The 19,567-nt window shown below is 43.2% G+C and overlaps 1 protein-coding gene across 2 annotated transcripts in view; it reads left to right on the forward strand.

Moving 5' to 3' along the window:
* Positions 1–19,567, forward strand: part of CSMD2 (CUB and Sushi multiple domains 2) — a 679,919-nt gene that overhangs the window by 597,292 nt on the left and 63,060 nt on the right. For both annotated transcript variants that reach the window (XM_043461986.1, XM_043461987.1), the window contains exons 45-49: positions 4,703–4,783; positions 5,296–5,409; positions 13,322–13,510; positions 15,915–16,061; positions 18,989–19,177. In XM_043461986.1, the coding sequence (XP_043317921.1) occupies positions 4,703–4,783; positions 5,296–5,409; positions 13,322–13,510; positions 15,915–16,061; positions 18,989–19,177 (720 nt within the window). The remainder of the gene's footprint in view (positions 1–4,702; positions 4,784–5,295; positions 5,410–13,321; positions 13,511–15,914; positions 16,062–18,988; positions 19,178–19,567) is intronic.

Genomic DNA, 19,567 nt, shown 5'->3' on the forward strand with positions numbered 1-19,567 from the left:
CAGTCCTGGGTGTTCATTGGAAGGACTGATGCTGAAGCTGAAACTCCAGTCCTTTGGCCACCTCATGCGAAGAGTTGACTCATTGGAAAAGACCCTGATGCTGGGAGGGATTGAGGGCAGGAGGAGAAGGGGATGACAGAGGATGAGATGGTTGGATGGCATCGCTGACTCAGTGAACATGAGTTTGAGTAAACTCCGGGAGTTGGTGATGGACAGGGAGGCCTGGTGTGCTGTGGTCTATGGGGTCGCAAAGAGTCAGACACAACTGAGCGACTGAACTGAACTGAACTGAACTGACACAGCTCAGAACGCTCTCCTTAACTTCCCCCCACACATGGGCGTCTGTCGGCTGTATTTGTACATCATGACTCCCCTCCACATGCACCCCCAACCCCAGGAACGGTAACTGAAACTAAAGGTAGGCACCTGCCCTGATACCAGCAGAGTTTAAATCAGATGCTCTCTCTTGGGAACTCGAGATTGAACCTGAGAGATTCTGTTTCTACCTGGACTTGTCTCCTGAAGAGGGAACATACACATCCAAGTGCAGTGGATTGTCTGTCTTCTACCGTCCATGGAGACTGAGAAATAGAAAAATCCTACGTGCAGAAGGAGAACCAGTGAGACAGACACAGAGGAAAGTTTCCTGGGTTCCTGGTGGCCCTACAGTTGTCCTCTACCTTTATGAACTCTGGCTACAAAGCCACCCTTGGGTTCACTGTTCTTTTGAGAGGCTTCTTCTACCCTGAGTTGATTTGTGTTACTTACACCCAGGGTTCCTAATTAACAATTATCTAGGACCCACCAATCCTAGTTCTGAGAACTGTGCAAAAATTTGTGTATAAAGATATTCCTTGAAGTGCTATTTGTAGCAGGTAAATTAGAAACAATCCAAATGTGAAAGAATAGGAGATTGGTTGTACAGATTATGACACATACATGCAAATGGAGGAAAATACAGCCATTAAAAGTCATTCATGTGGAATACAATCACTGATTAAGAGAAATGTTTATTTTCTACTGTTTGATTTTAAAAAAGCATGTGATTTTTTTGGAGGGAAGGCTCAGATGATGGTGGGCTTCCCTGATGGCTTGGTTGGTAAAGAATCTGCCTGCGATTCAGGAGACTTGCGTTTCAATTCCTGGATCAGGAAGATCCCCTGGAGAAGGGAATGGCAACCCACTCCAGTATTCTTGCCTGGAGAATCCCGTGGACAGAAGAGCCTGGTGAACTACAGTTCATGGGGTTGCAAAGATTCAGACACGGCTGAGCAACTGACACTTTCCTAACACTTTCAGATGGTGGTATAGCCAAAGGATGCAATGATTATGGATCCCTAACATAGATCACAGCCATCCCATCTTTGTGAGTTTCTTGAGAAAGAGATATATACAAGGAACAATGGCAAGGGAAGGCATTTTAATATCAGCTGAGCTTGGACCCCAAATCCAAGTGCAGAGCCCAGAGTCATCAGGTAACCTGAACTGAACCACATGAACCAAGATTTTCCCTAAGCTAATCTGGCTTTAAAAGCTTCAGTGCACCTGCTCAGTCGCTCAGTCGTGTCCAGCTCTTTGTGACCCCGTGGACTATAGTCCAGCAGGCTCCTCTGTCCACGGAATTTTCCAGGCAAGAGTACTGGAGCAGGTTGCCATTTCCTACTCCACAGGGTCTTCCCAACCTAGGGATCGAACCCAAGTCTCTTGGGTCTCCTGCATTGGCAGACTGATTCTTTACCACTGAGCCACCTGGGAAACCCCAAAAAACATCAGAGGTAAGGCCAATTCAGCCCAAGGAGGAATGTATCCAGAGAGTCAATGGGAAAGAATTCCATGTACAGAGAATGGCCCACAATGGCTACTGCTGGAGCTGAGGGCTCTGCCCACCTGTTAGCATGTTCACATGTACTGGAGACTAAGCCGTGTCAGTGCCTCACTCCCCAGGGGAAAAAGGGGATGCAGACAAAAGGAAACAGAGGAGCTTTGAATGTCCCCCTGCCCTCGAGTTCTGCAGTCATAACATGGCTAATCCAGTGTGTGTTTGTCGGGGGAGGAGAGTTGTCTGTAAGAGATCCAAAGTCATACACTAAAATGCTAGCAATGGTTATACCCAGGTGGTGGGACTTGGAGAATTATTGTTTTATTGTTTTGCAGTATTCCACCAGCTTTCTTCATTGAGCAGAAATTTTTAATTTTAAAAGATTAATTTTTAAAATGTAATGGGAAATCACCTATCAAACCATAACCACAAACTATAAAATACCCAGACTGTGCTTAGGCAGAGATTTCTTTTAACAATTTTTTTTTCCCCCTGGGAAAGTGAAGTGTGTCTTAGAAAGTTTTAGAAGGTATGTTTTAAAGGTAAGCATGAGGCTGAGAATGGAAGGTATCAATTTTTAAAAAATTCTACAAAGGAAAACATTGAGAACTGGCTAAATAAAAATTGAATGCTTGTACACACCAGAAGAGTGCCATAAACAAATCAGGAGCAAATGATAAATTGGGAAATATACTTAATAAGCAAAGATCAATCTGAATATACAGAGAGTTTTTCAAATTTGTCAGGAAAAATAGAGGCGAAGGACATGAACAGAGAGTTAAAAATAAAAATGCAAATAGTCCATTAATATGTGAAAAAATGTTTAGCCTAGCTAGCTGTCAAATGCCAACTAAAAGAAAAGAAGTGGTAGTTGTCTGTCGAGTTGACGAGGATTAAAATTAATAGCTTTTTTTTTTTTTGGCTGCACAGGGTCTTCATTGCTGGCTCTGTTTCCCTAGTCGCAGTGAGCAGGGGCTACTGTTTGTTGAGGGTGCGGGCTTCTCACTGTGGCGGCTTCTCTCGTGGGAGAGCCCTGGGCTCTGGGACACCCAGGCTTCAGTAGTTGCAGCACTCAGGCTCAGTCATTAGTTGTTTTGCACTTACCTAGTTGCTCCGAAGCATGTGGAATCTTCCTGCACCAGGGATCAAACCCATGTCCCCGGCACTGGGACCACCAAAAATTGGTGACTGTTTCCTCAGCCGGCGCTGAGTTCTGTGAGGCAAGGACTGTCTGTTTACTTTTGCATTGGTAGAATGTCAGAATGCCGTGTGAGCATCTGGAACTCGTGTTTGAATGATGTTATCCCAGAGTGATGTTCACCGTGAAGGGTACCCCCCACCTAGCAGTGTCCCCAGCACTTTCTTGCCATATCTTTCATATCTAGTCTGTATTTCTGCCCGGGTTTCAGTCTCAAGCCAAAATGTTTGCATAGCGCCTTTGATGTTTATGGTGCAATGTAAATCCCAGGGGCAGAAGAGCTGGATGGGCTACAGTCCATGGGGTCACAAAGTCGGACACAGCTGAGTGCCTGAGCACGCACGTGGTACCAGCGGCAAATTTCAAAAAAAAAAGAGAGAGAGAGAGTACTATTTTTCAAAACACAGCAAGAGCTGAAGTGACTTCGGAGATGATAACAGCAACAGTGGTGGCAACAGCAGCTAACTAACACACTCAGTACTCACCTCTGTGCCAGATGACGAAAAGCAGCCTAGTTACAGCCCACGCTGAACTTGGCCTCAGTGACACCCCATGCACAGGCCAGGCTCCGCCCAGAGGGAGGTGGTTGTCGGTTTAGAAAATCCGCTGAAGCCACAGCACTCGGCCCAAGGTCAAAAGAGAAATAAGCGGCCTTGCTGGCCCTCACCTAGACCACACACACATTTCGATGGTGACTAGTGGAAAGAACACGGGATGTGAGAGCAGCCAGACCTGGGCTCAACCCCCGCCTGTGCCACTTACTTCCTGTGTGACCCTAGAGAAGTAACTGAACCTTTCTGACTCTCAACTTCCTCACAAGTAGAGTGAGAAGCCCTCACAGGGGAATCTGCTATTGTGAAAATTCAAAGTGACAGAGCATGAAAGTGCCTGAGATACAGTTGCTGTTGTTTCATCACTAAGTCGTGTCCAACTCTTTGGGACCCCATGGACTGCAGCACGCCAGGCTTCCCTGTCCTTCACTATCTCCCGGAGTTTGCTCAGGTTCACATCCATTGAGTTGGTGATGCTAGCTAACCGTCTCATCTGCCACCCCCTTCTCCTCTTGCCCTCAATTTTTCCCAGCATCATGGTCTTTTCCAATGAGTCAGCTCTTCACATCAGGTGGCCAAATTATTGGAGCTTCAACATCAGTCCTTCCAATGAATATTCAGGGTTGATTTCCTTTAGGATTGACTGGTTTAATCTCCTTGCAGTCCAAGGGACTCTCAAGAATCTTCTCCAGCATCACAATTCTAAAGCATCAATTCTTCGGCACTCAGCCTTCTTTATGGTCCGACTCTCACATCCATACATGACTACTGGAAAGACTGTATCTTTGACTAGACAGGTCTATAATATAGTGACACACAGGAGATGTTCAGTAATGCTTCTCTTCCCTCCTTTCAGCACTGGGCCCTGTCACCAACTTCTTATATGCTTTCTCGTTTATCATCAGTCTTGATATTTGGTTCCTGGTTTTTGCATCAAGAGCAAACAAACAAAAAGATGGCAGCAGATAAGCAAGATAGTACTTGGCTAACTTTCTCCTGTGTACAGATAAATACTCGTTAATATCTGCTGTGTGGATGGATGAGGAGTGAGAACATGAGGCACTGAACTAATGAATGACCATGTGTCCCAAGAGTGATGCTCTTACATCAACTTGTCTGCTTTTGTCATTTCAGCTTATCCACTCACCAAATGCCCTCCTCCCACCATCCTCCCCAATGCTGAAGTTGTCACAGAGAATGAAGAATTCAACATAGGTAACATCTCCCACACCAGCAAGGACTGGGCTGGGGAGGAGGGGTGGGGCGGCGGGGTTGGGGGGCGGGGGGCAGTTCTGGCCGGTGGGGCTCATCTCTCTCTCCTGTCCGTGAAGAGAGACAATAGACTCAATGCAAAAGGGTTGATATTCTGTCAGCTGAGGTTCACTCAAAATACATTCACTCTTTCAGCCATACATAGCCAGAGGAGCTAGAAAAGAGATTTTCTTCCATGATTCAAGTCAGGATGTTTTTTAAAATAAGTCCATAGAGGACACTATAAAAAGTTCCTGGAATGTGGACCATTCTTAGGCTCAGCAAGGCTGAGCTGCGAGAGGGGAGCTGTGGTCATCTGTGTCATTTGATTGGAGATGAGCTAGTTATTCACTCCAAGGAACACACCCCACCACTGATCATCTTGCCTGAAAGTGGGTTCAGGTGGGTACTAAGGGGTGCCAATCAGCCCTGCCCAGTCTTCTCCAGGAAATCACATATTGGTCTTTCCTTGACAGGTGACATCGTACGCTACCGGTGCCTCCCTGGCTTTACCTTAGTGGGGAATGAAATCCTGACCTGCAAGCTCGGAACTTACCTGCAGTTTGAAGGGCCGCCCCCAATATGTGAAGGTAATTGCAGTGAACCATGCCTTGGAGTTCCTCCAACACAGAGCCCCTGTTTTCCTTTCTCTGTATTCCCAGCCCCTGCCCATGCAGTAAGAGGTCACGTGGCAAATGCTGGACTGAGTGAGTGAGTGTTCTAGGTAGGTTCTCTGCCCTGCTTCTAGATCCAGGGCTTTGAATTGGCCATAGAGGCCTTGTTTATTTCTGTCCTCCTTTTTTCTTTTTCTTTTTTTTTTAAATGTTTGGCCTTGTTGGAAGGTAGGTGGGATCTTAGTTCCCTGACAAGGGATTGAACCCACACCCCCTGCACTGGAAGTGCAGAATCTTAACCACTGGACTGCCAGGAAATTCCTTCTTTTTTTCTAACTGACACTCCCTGGAAATGGAAGGAGGTTGTGGGACCTCTGGCGGGAATCGAGGTTCGCACACCAACCTTGCCTTCCTGGAGTACAGGTGTGTCCAAAACCCTGTGTGCTGAGCTAGGCAACCAAGAGACCACAGTTGTCTTTATTCCAGTGGGGTGACTTGATTGAAGGTGGATGTGCTCCACCAAGTTACCCCAACTAACACCCCAAAATAATACCTTCCACTCACGGGGCATCTGACCTGGGGCAAGATACCTAACTGTCCTGTGCCTCAGTTTTCTCATTGGTAAAATAAGGATAATGATATTACTAATGTCATGGGCTTGTTATGAGGAATTAAATGAGTCAACAGTGTAAAGCACTTTGGAACCATGCCTGGCACATAGTAACTCTTCAGTGTGGGCTATTATTACAGTTTCTAGTTCTACTCCTGCTTCTAGTGCTGTCGCCACCAACAGATATTTAGTAGCCTATGGAGAAGCAGGTCAGCTTCTCCTCCATCTCTAAGAAAACAAGAGTAGGGAGAATCTGCAATATGGATTGTTAGTAAGGAAGAGAAGGACCACAAGCCCCAGAATTAGGCTGCTGATACACTGAGAAATTCAGGATCTATTTCAGTTGAGCTGACCCACCCACATACCAAGTGACCAGCCCCCAATAACAGTGAACTTTAGTCTTCACCGTTGATTAGCTCCAGCCCTAGCTTCTCATCATCTCTGGCTCTGTTTCTTTGTCTACGTGGCTCCAGTCTTCCCGCCTTACTCCCCATTCTCAGCCTCATGCTTTCCTCTGGGACTTGGTGTCATGCTGGCTTCCCAAGGTATGACCCTTCATAGTCTTTTTTTGTAATAACAGCTTTATCAGGGTATAATTCATATGCCATGCAGCTCATCCACTTTAAGTGTATGCATCCGTGGGTTTTAGCACCTTCAGGGTTTTGCCACTATCGTCACAATCCATTTTAGAACATTTTAATCACCGCCCCCAAAAGAACTCCTGCAGTCAGTTAACAGTCAGTTCCCACTTCTTTCCAGCCCCCTCAGATCTAGGCAATCACCAAACCAGTTTCTGTCTCTATGAATTTGCCTATTCTGGGTTAATATAAGTGGATTCCTGCAATATGTGGTCATTTGTGACTGACTTCTTTCCTGTAGTATAATGTTCTAAAAGTTCATTCAAGTTGTAGCATGTATCAGCACTTCATTCCTTTTTTTTGCCAAGTAATATTCCATTGTGGGCTTCCTCCATGACTCAGTGGTAAAGAATCTGCAGGAGCCACAGGTTCAGTCCTTGGGTTGGGAAGATCCCCTGGAGTGGCATGACAACCCACTACAGTATTCTTGTCTGGAAAATCCCATGGACGGAGGAGCCTGGTGGGCTACAGTCCATAGGGTCGCAAAGAGTCAGACACAACTGAAGTGACTTAGCATGCACACATTCCATTGTACTTATACCATATTTTGTTTATACACTCATTGATGATGGATATTTGAGTTGTTCCACTTGTAGCTATTATGAATAATTGCTGCTATGAGCATTCATGTACAAGTTACTGTGTGAAACATACGTTTTCATTTCTTCTAGGTATGTATCTAGGAGTAGAATTGCTGGGTCATATGATAACTGGTAACTCTATGTTTAAGCTTTTAAGGAACTGCCAGAGTATCCTCCACAGTGGCTGAACCATTTTCCATTCCCACCAGCAGCGTATAAGGGTTTCAATCTTTCCACGTCCTCTCTGTTATGATTATCTCTAATTACAGTTATCCTTGTGAGTGTAGTGGGTATCTCATTATTGTTTTGATTTGTGTATTCTGATGGCTAAGATGTTCAGCATTTTTTCATGTGCTTATTTTTCATTTGCATGAAGAAAAGTCTATTCAGATCCTTTGCCCATCTTTAATTGTTATTTATCTAATTATTGAATTGTAGGAGTTTTCATATATATTCTAGATACAAGTCCTTTATCAGATGTGTGATTTTTTAAAAATTTTCCCATTTTGTGGATTGTCTTTTTACTTTCTTGATGGTGTTCTTAGAAGCACAAAGTTTTTAATTTTGATGATGTCCAGTTTATATATTTTTTCTTTTGGTGCTTGTACTTTTCGTGTCATATCTAAGACGCTATTGGCTAATCCAAGGTCAAGAAGATTTACATCTATGTTTTCCTCTAAGACTTTATAGTTTTAGCTCTAACATTTAGGACTTTATCTGTTTTGAGTTCATTTTTATATATAGTGTGAGATAGAAGTCCAGCTTCATTATTTTGCATATAGATTCTAATTGTCCTGGCGTCACTTGCTGGGAAGACTATTCTTTCCCCATTGAATTGTCTTGACACCCTGTCAAAATCAACTGACTGTGAATTGGGGTTTTAAGAAAATTTTTATTGGAGTATAGTTGATCCACCATGCCATGCTAGCTCCAGGGACACAGCAAAGTAAATCAAAAGTTTTATTTCCTGATCCTCAATTCTCTTCTCTTGAATCTGTCATTCTGCAAGTACTGCACCGTCTTGATTACTGTAGCTTGGTCATACATTTTGAAATCAGAAAGTGTGAGTTCTTTCAAGACTATTTTGGATATTGTAAGTCTGCTGAATTACCTGAATTTTAAAATCAACTTGTCAATATCTACAAAGAAACGAACTAAGATTTTTATAGAGACTGAGTTGAATCCATGGGCCAATCTGGGTCTCACTGCCATCTTAACTGTATTGTCTTTCAGTCCCTTAACAGAGACAATTTTCCATTCATAACCACTTAATTGTACAACTTTCTTTTACCTTTTGACTTATTCTTCTCTTTTCTGCCTCAGACAATGCCTTTCCAATGAACCCCTAGTCTCCTCTGACAAAGATTATTCTGTTATTCTGTTATTCATTATTCTGTTATCTCGAAGGCTTGCTATGGCAACATAGAAAATTTGGTGAAATTCAAACCTAAAAAATCACAGTGTAATTATAGAATATCAAGGATAAAGAGAAAGCATTGTATTTAAATATATATTTATCTTTTCATGGAGAAAAGATAAATCAGACTCATAGCACTATTGAATCAACAATAATACCTATCAAAAGATAAAATGCAACAGGAAAAATAATTGTAAACTGAAATTATAAACCCAGCTAAATTATCAGTTGAGAGTGAGAATGAGTTAATGAAATCTTCAGACACAGAAGGACTAAGTTACTGCCCTACTAAAAGCTTAATTAAAGGATACACTTCAGTACATTACTCAATAACAAGCAATCCCCACATCTCAGTGGCTTAACACAACAAAAGTTTATATCTTCTTCAAACAATTTTCTGTAGTCCAAATAACTCTATAGAGCTGATAACTCCATGATCCAGGCTGCTTGAATTTTGAGCTGCTGTCTGAAAACTCGGCCCACTCCTCCAACCGCCACTGCGGCAAAGGAAGACAGAAATGGACATTCACATACGGGCTTTTCACTTCCTCAGCCCCAGAGTGATGCACATTGTTCTACTCACATCTCATTGGCCAGAAATAGGCACATGGATGGAAAGTGAGGTTTTTTAATATGCTCAGGAAATAAAAGAAAATTTGATAGTATTAAACACCAGAAATATCTACCACATTTAGCAACTATCTGTTTAATTATTGAGTGGTAGGATTTATCTATATATTCTAAATACAAGTCCTTTATCAGATGTGTGATTTTCAAAATTATTTCCCATTTTGTGGATTGTTTTTTCACTTTCTTAATGGGGTTCTTGAAGCACAGAAGCTTTTAATTTTGATGATGTCCAATTTATACATTTTTTCTTTTGGTGTTCAGCAAGAAAATGAATTCAGGTAGAATGATTCAGATATAAAAATTAACAATAAACTAAGAAATCAGTGTTTCTGCATGGACTGCTTGCTGCAGTCCATGGGGTCACAAATAGTGAAACACGACTGAGCGACTGAACCACAACAAGAAATCAGTAAAATATAGTAGTAAATATGTTTATGTAGACTGTAGAAAATAAAAAATCGGAAGACAACTGGACAAATAAATTACACTGGAGAACCTACTTAGAAGAAAGAATAAATGAGTTAAGGACCCTTTCTTGCTGAGGAAAATCATAAATATTGATTAACCATGTACATTATTAAAAATATATACATTTAAATACAACATTTAAATTTATATATAGTTTTCTTAAATTATGTATGCCCACAGTATGTGTAAATTCTAAATCCATAACCAAAAATAATGAGAGTAAAGAAAATTTGATTAATCCAGTGCATGCATGCTCAGTCGTTCACTCATGTCCAGCTGTTTGCAGCCCTGTGGGCTGCAGCCATCCAGGCTCTTCTGTCCATGGGATTATGCCAGGCAAATACCAGAGTGGGTTGCCGTTTCCTCCTCCAGGCGACCTTCCTGACCCAGGTATCGAACCTGCATCTCCTGTGGCTCCTGCATTGGTAGGCAGATTCTTTACCACTGAGCCACCTGGGAATCCCTATGGTTAATCCAATAGGAAACATTAAAGGAGAAATTTTTTTTTAATCATGGTAAACAAAAAATACAAAATGAGATAGCAAAACTAACTGCAAATATTTGTGCAACCATGATAAATACAATTGAATCAAACTGCTAATTAAAGATCAGAGATTTTTAGATTGGTAAAAATTTTAAAGTCTAGTTATAGGCTTTCCATGAACTTAGAATTATTCATTTGCCTCTCTAGGGTATCACTCATCCCTCATCTGAAACGAAATATTAAAAAAAAAAAAATAGCCAGTACTAACCTCTAAAATCTGGTGTAGCAAAACTAATCTTAGACAAAATAGAATTTAAGGCAGAAAGCATTAAAGGGAATAAAGAGGAATATTTTATGCTGATAACATAATTTATCAAGAATATGTGAGAGTCATAAACACCTAGGTACTTAACAATAGTATTGAAATATATAAAGGAAAAATTCATAGAATTACAGGGAGAAAGGGGCAAATTCGCAATTACAGTGGTAGACTTCAACATCTCTGTCAATGACCAAGAATAAGCGATTAACATATATTATTTGCATAATACAGTTATATTAATGAATTTTTGTTGCAAAACACCATGCCAGAGTAATTATTTATTTGCTACAAAAGTTGCACTTTAAATATAAATACCAGATAGATATGAAAAATGAAAGAAGAGAAAAAGATATGTCATAAAAATGGTAAACATAAGAAACATAAAGAAATTTCAAATAATACTGCAAGCAAGAAGTATTACCAAAAATAGAGATATATCAAAATGACAAATAGGCTAATTTCATTAAGAAAGATATATAAGTATATATGTAGATGATAAAGCAAATTGAATGTAAAAAATAAAGACAAGCTACGGAATAAGAGAAGATATTCAGAGCATGTATATTTTTAAAAAGGCCTTGAACCTAGACCATGGAAAGAACTTTTACAACTGAGTAATAAGACAATCCAGTGAAAATATATACAAAAGACTTGAACAGACACTTTGTAAAATAAGATAATGAATGGCCAATAAATATATGAAAAGATGCTCAACATCATTAGTCACAAGGAAAATGCAAATTAAACCATAATGAAATATTACTGTGCGCCCACTAGAATAGTTTAAATTTAAGACTAACAATACGAAGCGTTAGCAAAAATGTGGAGCAATTAGAATTTTCATATATTGCTGGTTGAGATATAAAATCTTATGGTCACTTTAGAAAACTGATAGAAGTTTCTTCTAAAGATAAATGCCTCTACCCTGTCACCTGGCAGTTCTACTCCTAGTTATTTACTGAAGAGAAATGAAAACCCATATCCATAATAAGACTTTTATATTAATTTTGTAATAATCCAAAACTGGAAACAACCCCAATGTTCATTAGTAGAATAAATAAGCAAATTGTCCTATGATTGCTAGAGAGCAATAAAAACAAAGGAAGTGGTGATACATAAATCAGCATGAGTCGACTCCTACAAAAATTACATTTAGCAAAAGAAACCAGACAAAAAAATAACACATATATGATTCTATTCGCATGAAGCTCTGGTACAAGCAAAACTCCTCTATGTTTATAGAAATAGCACCACTGATTCCCTGGAGCATTGGGGCGGATCATACTGTTTGCAAAGGGACATGAGAGAACTTTCCGAGGCAATGGAAATAATCTGTATTCTGATTGTGGTAGTGGTTACACAGGTGTATACATTTGCCTAAATGCAAATTGTGTACTTAAAATCTGTGCATTTTATTGTACGTAAATTATTTCTCTAAGATTCTGAATTTAGAAAGAAATTCATGGGACTTCCCTGGTGGCCCAGTGTCTAAGACTCCACACTCCCAATGAAGGGGCCCAGGTTCCATCCCTGATCAGGGAACCAGATCCCACATGCTAGGCTGTTTCCTTCTGTTCCTGGTATAATTATAGTCATCATTGCTAACAATTTATGGAGGCTATATGTTTCATGCTTTACATATATTATTTAGTTTAATACTATAATATATAGTATATTACAATATAATCTTAATGTATAATGAAATAACACAATATCATATAATGTATAGTATCATATAATATATAATTTTAATATATAATTATATAACATAACATATATATATATATATGACATTTGGTGTAATATAACAGCACTGTAAGGTGCAAGTTATCTTTCTGGGTTGGAAATGGTAAAGCATTTGCACAGAAAGGCAATAATTTGTTCAAGACCACGTAGGTAGTAAGTGATAGAGGTGGACTCTAAATCCAGGTGTTCAGTTCAGTCTCTCAGTCATGTCCGATTCTTTGCGACCCCATAGACCACAGCACACCAGGCCTCCCTGTCCATCACCAACTCCTGGAGTTTACTCAAACTCATGTTCATTGAGTCCGTGATGCCATCCAACCATCTCATCCTCTGTCATCCCCTTCTCCTCCTGCCCTCAATCTTTCCCAGCATCAGGGTCTTTTTAAATGAGTCAGCTCTTCGCATCAGGTGGCCAAAGTATTGGTGTTTCAGCTTCAACATCAGTCCTTCTAATGAACACCCAGGACTGATTTCCTTTAGGATGGACTGGCTGGATCTCCTTGCAGTCCAAGGGATTCTCAAGAGTCTTCTCCAACACCACAGTTCAAAAGAATCAATTATTTGGTGCTCAGCTTTCTTTATAGTCCAACTCTCACATCCATACATGACTACTGGAAAACCATAGCCTTGACTAGATTCAAAATCCCATGTGCTTACCTCTGCCCTATACTCTACAAATCAAATCCAATTAACTCTTGGGTTTGAGGATACCTTAGTGTTGTCTGTATGTATGTATCATCCCCACATGTGAGTTAGCGAGTGATTCCAGCCAACGGGCCAAGCCTGAGTCTCAGCAGTGTCTGGCACTGACCCAGAATCGGAGACCAGCTCACCCACGGAGCAGTATAATGATGGGTGTCGGAATCTTGCTGATGTGCTCAAATGCCAGCTGGCTTTCCAGTGGTCGTCCTCTACACCAGGGACGAGCCATTGTGTTGGCACTTGTTCCACCTCCATCCCACATACCTGGTATTTCTCTTTCTTTCTCCAAGTGCACTGCCCAACGAATGAGCTTCTGACGGATTCCACAGGTGTGATCCTGAGTCAGAGCTACCCTGGCAGCTATCCCCAGTTCCAGACCTGCTCTTGGCTGGTGAGAGTGGAGCCCGAGTATAACATCTCCATCACAGTGGAGTACTTTCTCAGTGAGAAGCAGTATGACGAGTTTGAGATCTTTGATGGTAAGTGAATTAAATCGTTCCCCACTGCAGACAGTACCGACTGACTTTAAACCCTAGGAATCTATGACATGGCCTCCCGGTTAGGACTTTCCAGATGTTCCATGCAAGATGTTTCTCTACCACAGAAACTCCAGTACCATAGAAGTTGATGAGTTATATGATCCGAACAGTGGGGCTGCTGGTATTGCAGCCCGGATCTGCTATGACACCCTCCCTTAAATCCAGCCACCACGCAAAGCTGGCACCTTGAATGTTAGCCAGTAAATGGGTCATAGTGAAGAGTATGTAGCCTCCAAAACCCAGAGAGGTCTACCACACTCTGTGCTTCTTTCTTGGTGGTAGGAGGTTAAAGGTGCAATAACCTGCTCTTTAATTTGGAGGAAGTGTCTCAGCATGCCCTGGGCCATAGGACCCTAAAAAGTTCACCTGATTCTTTATAGAATTTCTCTCTCACCCTCTGGAGTACCTGTGTCTTTCAAAGGCATCTACACTGGTTGTTCTTTCTGGCGCATCAGATCCAGTTAATACAATGTCATCCATATAGTAAATCAATAAGCTATATACTGCAGGAAGCCCAGATGGTCCACATATCTTCCTACTCCATTATGACAGAGCAGGAGAATTAACATAGCTCTGGGGCAAGACATGGTTGTATACTCTTGTCTCTCTCATGTAAATGCAAATTGCTTACAATCCTTTCTGGTGGGTATAGAAAAGAATGCCTTGCTAGAGTAATACCTGCATTCCATATAACCAAGGCAATGATAATCTACTCTAATGAGGCTACTATGTCTGGCATAGCTACTGTAGTTGAGGCTTCCATGGGATTAAGTTTCGGAAACAAGACTCCATTTCTTACCAATCCTACCCCATATATACCCCTGCTGTAACAAAAGAGCCTTGAGAGTGCTTTGGGTTCCAGGTAGCAGCATCGAATTCACATGCTCTGTATACAGAAGTCTTCTAAATATCCAGACAGTCCCTTTGCTCCAATATTCGGTTATCTGAATTACTAGTGGTAGGTCTTTGGGGATAAAGACTTGGGGAATCACCACTATATACAGTTGGTGTTTGGCAAGGTCCTGTTTCATTAGGACCCAACCTCTCCTTCAGCCAAAGTGTTCTGGCTCAAGTCTCCAAATTATTCCAGTGATTGGAACTTTCTATGCCCTTTTGGTTATATGGCCATGATCTGTTTTGCTCATATGTTCGTTTGTTTTTGGCAGTCCGTCTATCTTGCAGTTAGGAACATCATGTTCTGTGATCCATCTCCATAGAGCCTATAGATAAGGCCCTCCTGGTTGCATCCCAACTTTGCTGCCCATTTTAGTAATTACCCTAGCCTTTCTTCTGACTATTCAGTGCTTCCACCTGGCCTCTGCATTTAGACTCCTCTCCTTCCCATCAATACTAGGAAGTCCAGCTCTGTGACAGCATCTCCTCCCATCGGCTTCTGCCTACAGAGGATAGCTATTACTCAGGTTGTTGATGATGCTGGCCCTCTCCCGCTCCACAGTGCATTTCTTATTGCTTTAGGAAATGATGTGTCCCCCAGATCCTTCTGAAGGTCACAGTCAGCTGGTGGGTGTTCTGGTCTAATACAGCAGACCTATCCCAGCATGCCATTTCTCTGAGCCATTTGACCCTTTCCTTCAGAGCTGTCACAGTAGTTCTGATGACTTTCCTATGTGTAATACGGTCCATTAGTTTTCCCACGCTCCCAAGAGCTGTCTCAGCAGCATATGAGAACTATCACTCAGGGTTCTTTCCAGGATAATAAATCCTGTGTTTTGCATTTTCCAGCTTTGTACTCTGCAGCCCTTGAATCGGCCCTCTTGGGATGAACTTCCAGGCATTTAAGGTGGAAAAAAAAAAAAAAGAAGAGGGAGGCATTTCTGGAAGAGCCCTGGGAAGGAATATTGGGGAGCTGTGTTATTTATGACACTGAGACCTGATGTTTCCTCTAGCTTTATTGCTATATATTCATTCATAAATTTTGTTTTTCTGTCTGGCAGGCACTGAGCTGTTTTTTAATAGGCACAAGTAAGATGGTGAGGTAGAAAAAGTTCCCAAGTTGAAAACCAGCTCTTCCATTAACCAGCGTCTTGACCTTGGGCAGGTCCCAGGATAGCAAATAGATGTCATCTCACCTTCCAACCACGCTGCGTTGGTGGGGACTTCTTCGAGCCCTGCTTTAGGGCTCAGGAGGAAGATATCCTCGCACGAGGCCTGTGGACGTGAGAGACGAGTGGACAGACCAATGATGGTGCTGAGTTACTGTCCCAAATCTTCACGTTTTCACTTGAGGAGGGGGAAATGGAAGGCGGTTACACTTAAGGTGTCAAGGTTAGTATCTGTGATAACCGCAATAGTCTGTGATCCCGTGTCCGCCGTCTTCCCGCAGGGCCCTCGGGACAGAGTCCTCTGCTGAAAGCCCTCAGTGGGAATTACTCGGCTCCCCTGGTTGTCACCAGCTCGAGCAACTCCGTCTACCTGCGCTGGTCGTCTGACCATGCCTACAACCGGAAGGGCTTTAAGATTCGGTATTCAGGTGAGTGAAACATAAGCACTAGTGGGAAGGGCCACAGCCCCTGAGCCCCTTAAGTTTCTCAGCCAAAACAATAAGCCATGGCCCACATTCTCGACTGTGGTGCAGCTTCTCCATGAGCCCGGAGACCAGCAGCCCTTCTCCTCCTCTGAGTCTCTCTCACCTATAGCTGCAGATTATCCTTGACATCCCACCTCCCCTCTCTATATACCTCCCCACTTTTAACCTCTTCCTTCTTGCTGCTCATACTGCCAACCTGTGTGTTTTAGATAAGCTTATTGTATATGAGCTGATAATGCGTATAGCTGGTCCTGTCCCTTACGCTTGAAATGTTAATAAAAGCCCCTTAAAACTGAAAAATCCTAAAGACGTGGGTCTCCAACTGGCAGATAGACAAGCAGCAAACAGTGGGCTGTATTCCCAGTCCAGGAGTCTCTCTTCTGCTCTGCGAGCCACGTCTCATAGGCAGAGTCAGACGGAGGGCCACGCCAGCTAACTATCTGCCAGGACACAAAACTATCCTTAGAAAGATAATGAGACAGAGAAAATCAAGATGAACTGCCATCTGGGGATTACTGTCTATCATTGGAAAGAAAACTTGAAAGACTGCTTGCTGCCCATGTTGCAGGGTAAGTGGATCCATCAAACTGCTGGCCGGCTCTGTGAGCTTGGGAGCAGAAATGAATTATGTAAGACCACAGTCAGTTCCAGCAGGAGCCGGTCCTCTCAGCACTCTTTCCCTGGCTGCATTTGGCCTGCAAGAAAGTGAAAGTCGCTCAGTTGTGTCCAACTCTTTGCGACCCCGTGGACTGTAGCCCATCAGGCTCCTCTGTCCATGGGATTCTCCAGGCAAGAATACTGGAGTAGGTTGCCATGCCCTCTTCCTCCAGGGGATCTTCCCCACCCAGGGATCAAACCTGGGTCTGCCACATTGCAGGTAGATTCTTTACCGCCTGAGCCATCAGGGAAGCTGCATTTGGCCTATGTTCCAAACAAATGTTGGGCAAATTTTCAAAGAATATTGATTAGGAGGGATGTCAAAACATAGCCTGAGTTGCCTCTTGTTGCCTCAGTCCTTCTCTTTGCACGGGCTACCCACTTGGAAGACCAGCCTAAACTTAGCTGGTCTAGCTTTATTGCTATATGAAGCTAGAAGTCTTCAGAAACTCTTGAGTAGGGATGGCTCCAGGCAAGGGCCAGCCAGGAAAGCTGAGGGGAGCCTGGGAAGAAGAGGAGCTTTACTTTCTCAGAGTCCATTTCCTCTGCAAAGTAGACCCCAAATTCCTTTCCCCACACATACACACAAGAGGGAGGGTGGCTTCATGCCCTTCAGCTAGTTGGGTTGCATCACCCACTAGTTGAATGATTATTAAACAAGTCGCTTAGCCTTTTCAGGTCTCAGTTCTTGGTGGAAAAGAAATCTTAAGCTACTGTCAGGGAGATTCAGGCTGATTTCCTAGCAGCTACTAACACAAAAGAGAAATAAAGCAATTTAGTAGCATTTCACTGTGCCGATTGCTACACTCTGAACTAGAAGTCATTAAGGAGTTGCCCTTGGCTTGATGTTTTTAAAGATTAATCACATGTTTGTGGGTAATGAGTCACTTATGATACATATGCCACTGCAGAAAGTGAATTAATTACATGGTGAAACAATGAGTCCTTAATGGAAACACAGAAGAATCTTGTAATTTGCCCATGCCTCTATCCCTGTGACTAAGTATATTTTATAACTGAGATTCTTGTTTGTGACTGAGGTAGACTTGTAGATACTGCATAAACAGGACACAGGTGGCAAAGCAGAAGCAAGGAAGGGTGTCTGCCTTGGAAGGGGAGGTTTGAGAACATCAGTTTCTCCAGCAGAGGGATGTAATCACATAAGAGGCCAGAGGACCACACTAGGGGGCGGATACAGGAAGGGTCCTAGCATCTACGTCCTGACTTATCCCGTGCCAGGGATGCTGAGAGCAGATGAACGGGCTTGCTCTTTGTGCTCCTTTGGTCAGCCCTCTTTCCTGGCCTCACAGAACTTCCCCCTGGGGATCCCTGGCAGAGGTTTGTATTGCAAGGTCTCTGAGGCTGGGCTTTTTGTCTGTTCTCTTCACTGTCGTATTCCCAGCACTTAGAATAGCACCTGGCATATAGGAGACACTTGATGTCTGTCTGTTGGATAAATGAATGAAATAAATTGAAATTGTATGTCAAGAGGAAATGAGGACTGTGGGTTTCACGTCCTGGATTGCCACAACTCCCTCTCCCCCTCCACCCCCCTCCACAAAAGAAAGCAGGACCATTTACTGAGCACAGAGTGCCCTGCGCCAGGCTGGGGGCTTTACAGACACGATCCCGTTTAAATAATCCCAAAACCTATGTGGAAGGCATTGCCAGTCCCAATGTTCAGGTGAGGAAAGTGGAGCTGAAAGAGCCTGAGAGATTTGTCTCACGTCACAGACCTGTGGAGAGTTGGGAAGTGGAACTCAGGCGCAGCCCTGACTCCAGAGGCCTCAGCCCTGCAGTCACATCTTTCTGACACCAACCACATCAGATTGTTTTCTGTGTCTGTTTGGGAGCTCGCAGGATTTGAGAGCCTGAACTGAGCTGCACAACCTGTGCTGCCTCCAGACCCAAAGGTGACCCAGTGCTTCATAGAACTGTTTCTTTTTTCCTTTCTTCTCTTGTCATTCCTTTCCTTTCCTCCCTTTCTTTTCCTTCTCTTCCCTTCTCTTTTCCTTTCTTTTCTTTTCATTTCTTTGGCTTTCCAAAACGGATTGACTGCTTTTCCGTATCAGCTTCCTAACTAGCAGTGGACCTGGCGGTGGTGAAGATGGGAAAGAGGGGGAGAAGCAAGGCGGGGGGTAGGGGAGCCTGCATGAAGGACCACCTCCGTCTTCCCTCTGCGCGTGGCCCCTGACCCTCATCTTGTCATGCAGCTCCCTACTGCAGCCTGCCCAGGGCTCCCCTCCATGGCTTCCTTCTGGGCCAGACCAGCACCCAGCCCGGAGGCTCCATCCACTTTGGCTGCAATGCCGGCTACCGCTTGGTGGGACACAGCATGGCCATTTGTACCCGGCACCCCCAGGGCTACCACCTGTGGAGTGAGGCCATTCCTCTCTGTCAAGGTAAGAAGCTGGTGGGGAAGAGGTGACGTGGGGCTTGGGTCCTACCCACAGCTTGGGCTTGTCCCAGCGCCAGTCACTCCCAAATGTGGAATTACTCATGGATGATTAATTCATTCCTTCAGCAAGCATGTATTGAGGATCCATAATATCTGAAGCCCTAGAGATACACACATGTGTGAAACAAAGCCTCGGTGTTTTCAGAGCAGAGAAGGAGATGGATTGTTGTTGTGCAGTTGATTTGTCATGTCCTCTTTGTGACCCCATGGACTATAGCATGCCAGGCTTCCCTGTCCTTCACTCTTTCCTGGGGTTTTCTCAGATTCATGTCCAGTGAGTCTGTGATGCCATCTAACCATCTCATCCTCTGTTGCCCCCTTCTCTTCTTGCCTT

Source organism: Cervus canadensis, chromosome 2, assembly GCF_019320065.1.
Source record: "Cervus canadensis isolate Bull #8, Minnesota chromosome 2, ASM1932006v1, whole genome shotgun sequence".
Taxonomy (NCBI): domain Eukaryota; kingdom Metazoa; phylum Chordata; class Mammalia; order Artiodactyla; family Cervidae; genus Cervus; species Cervus canadensis.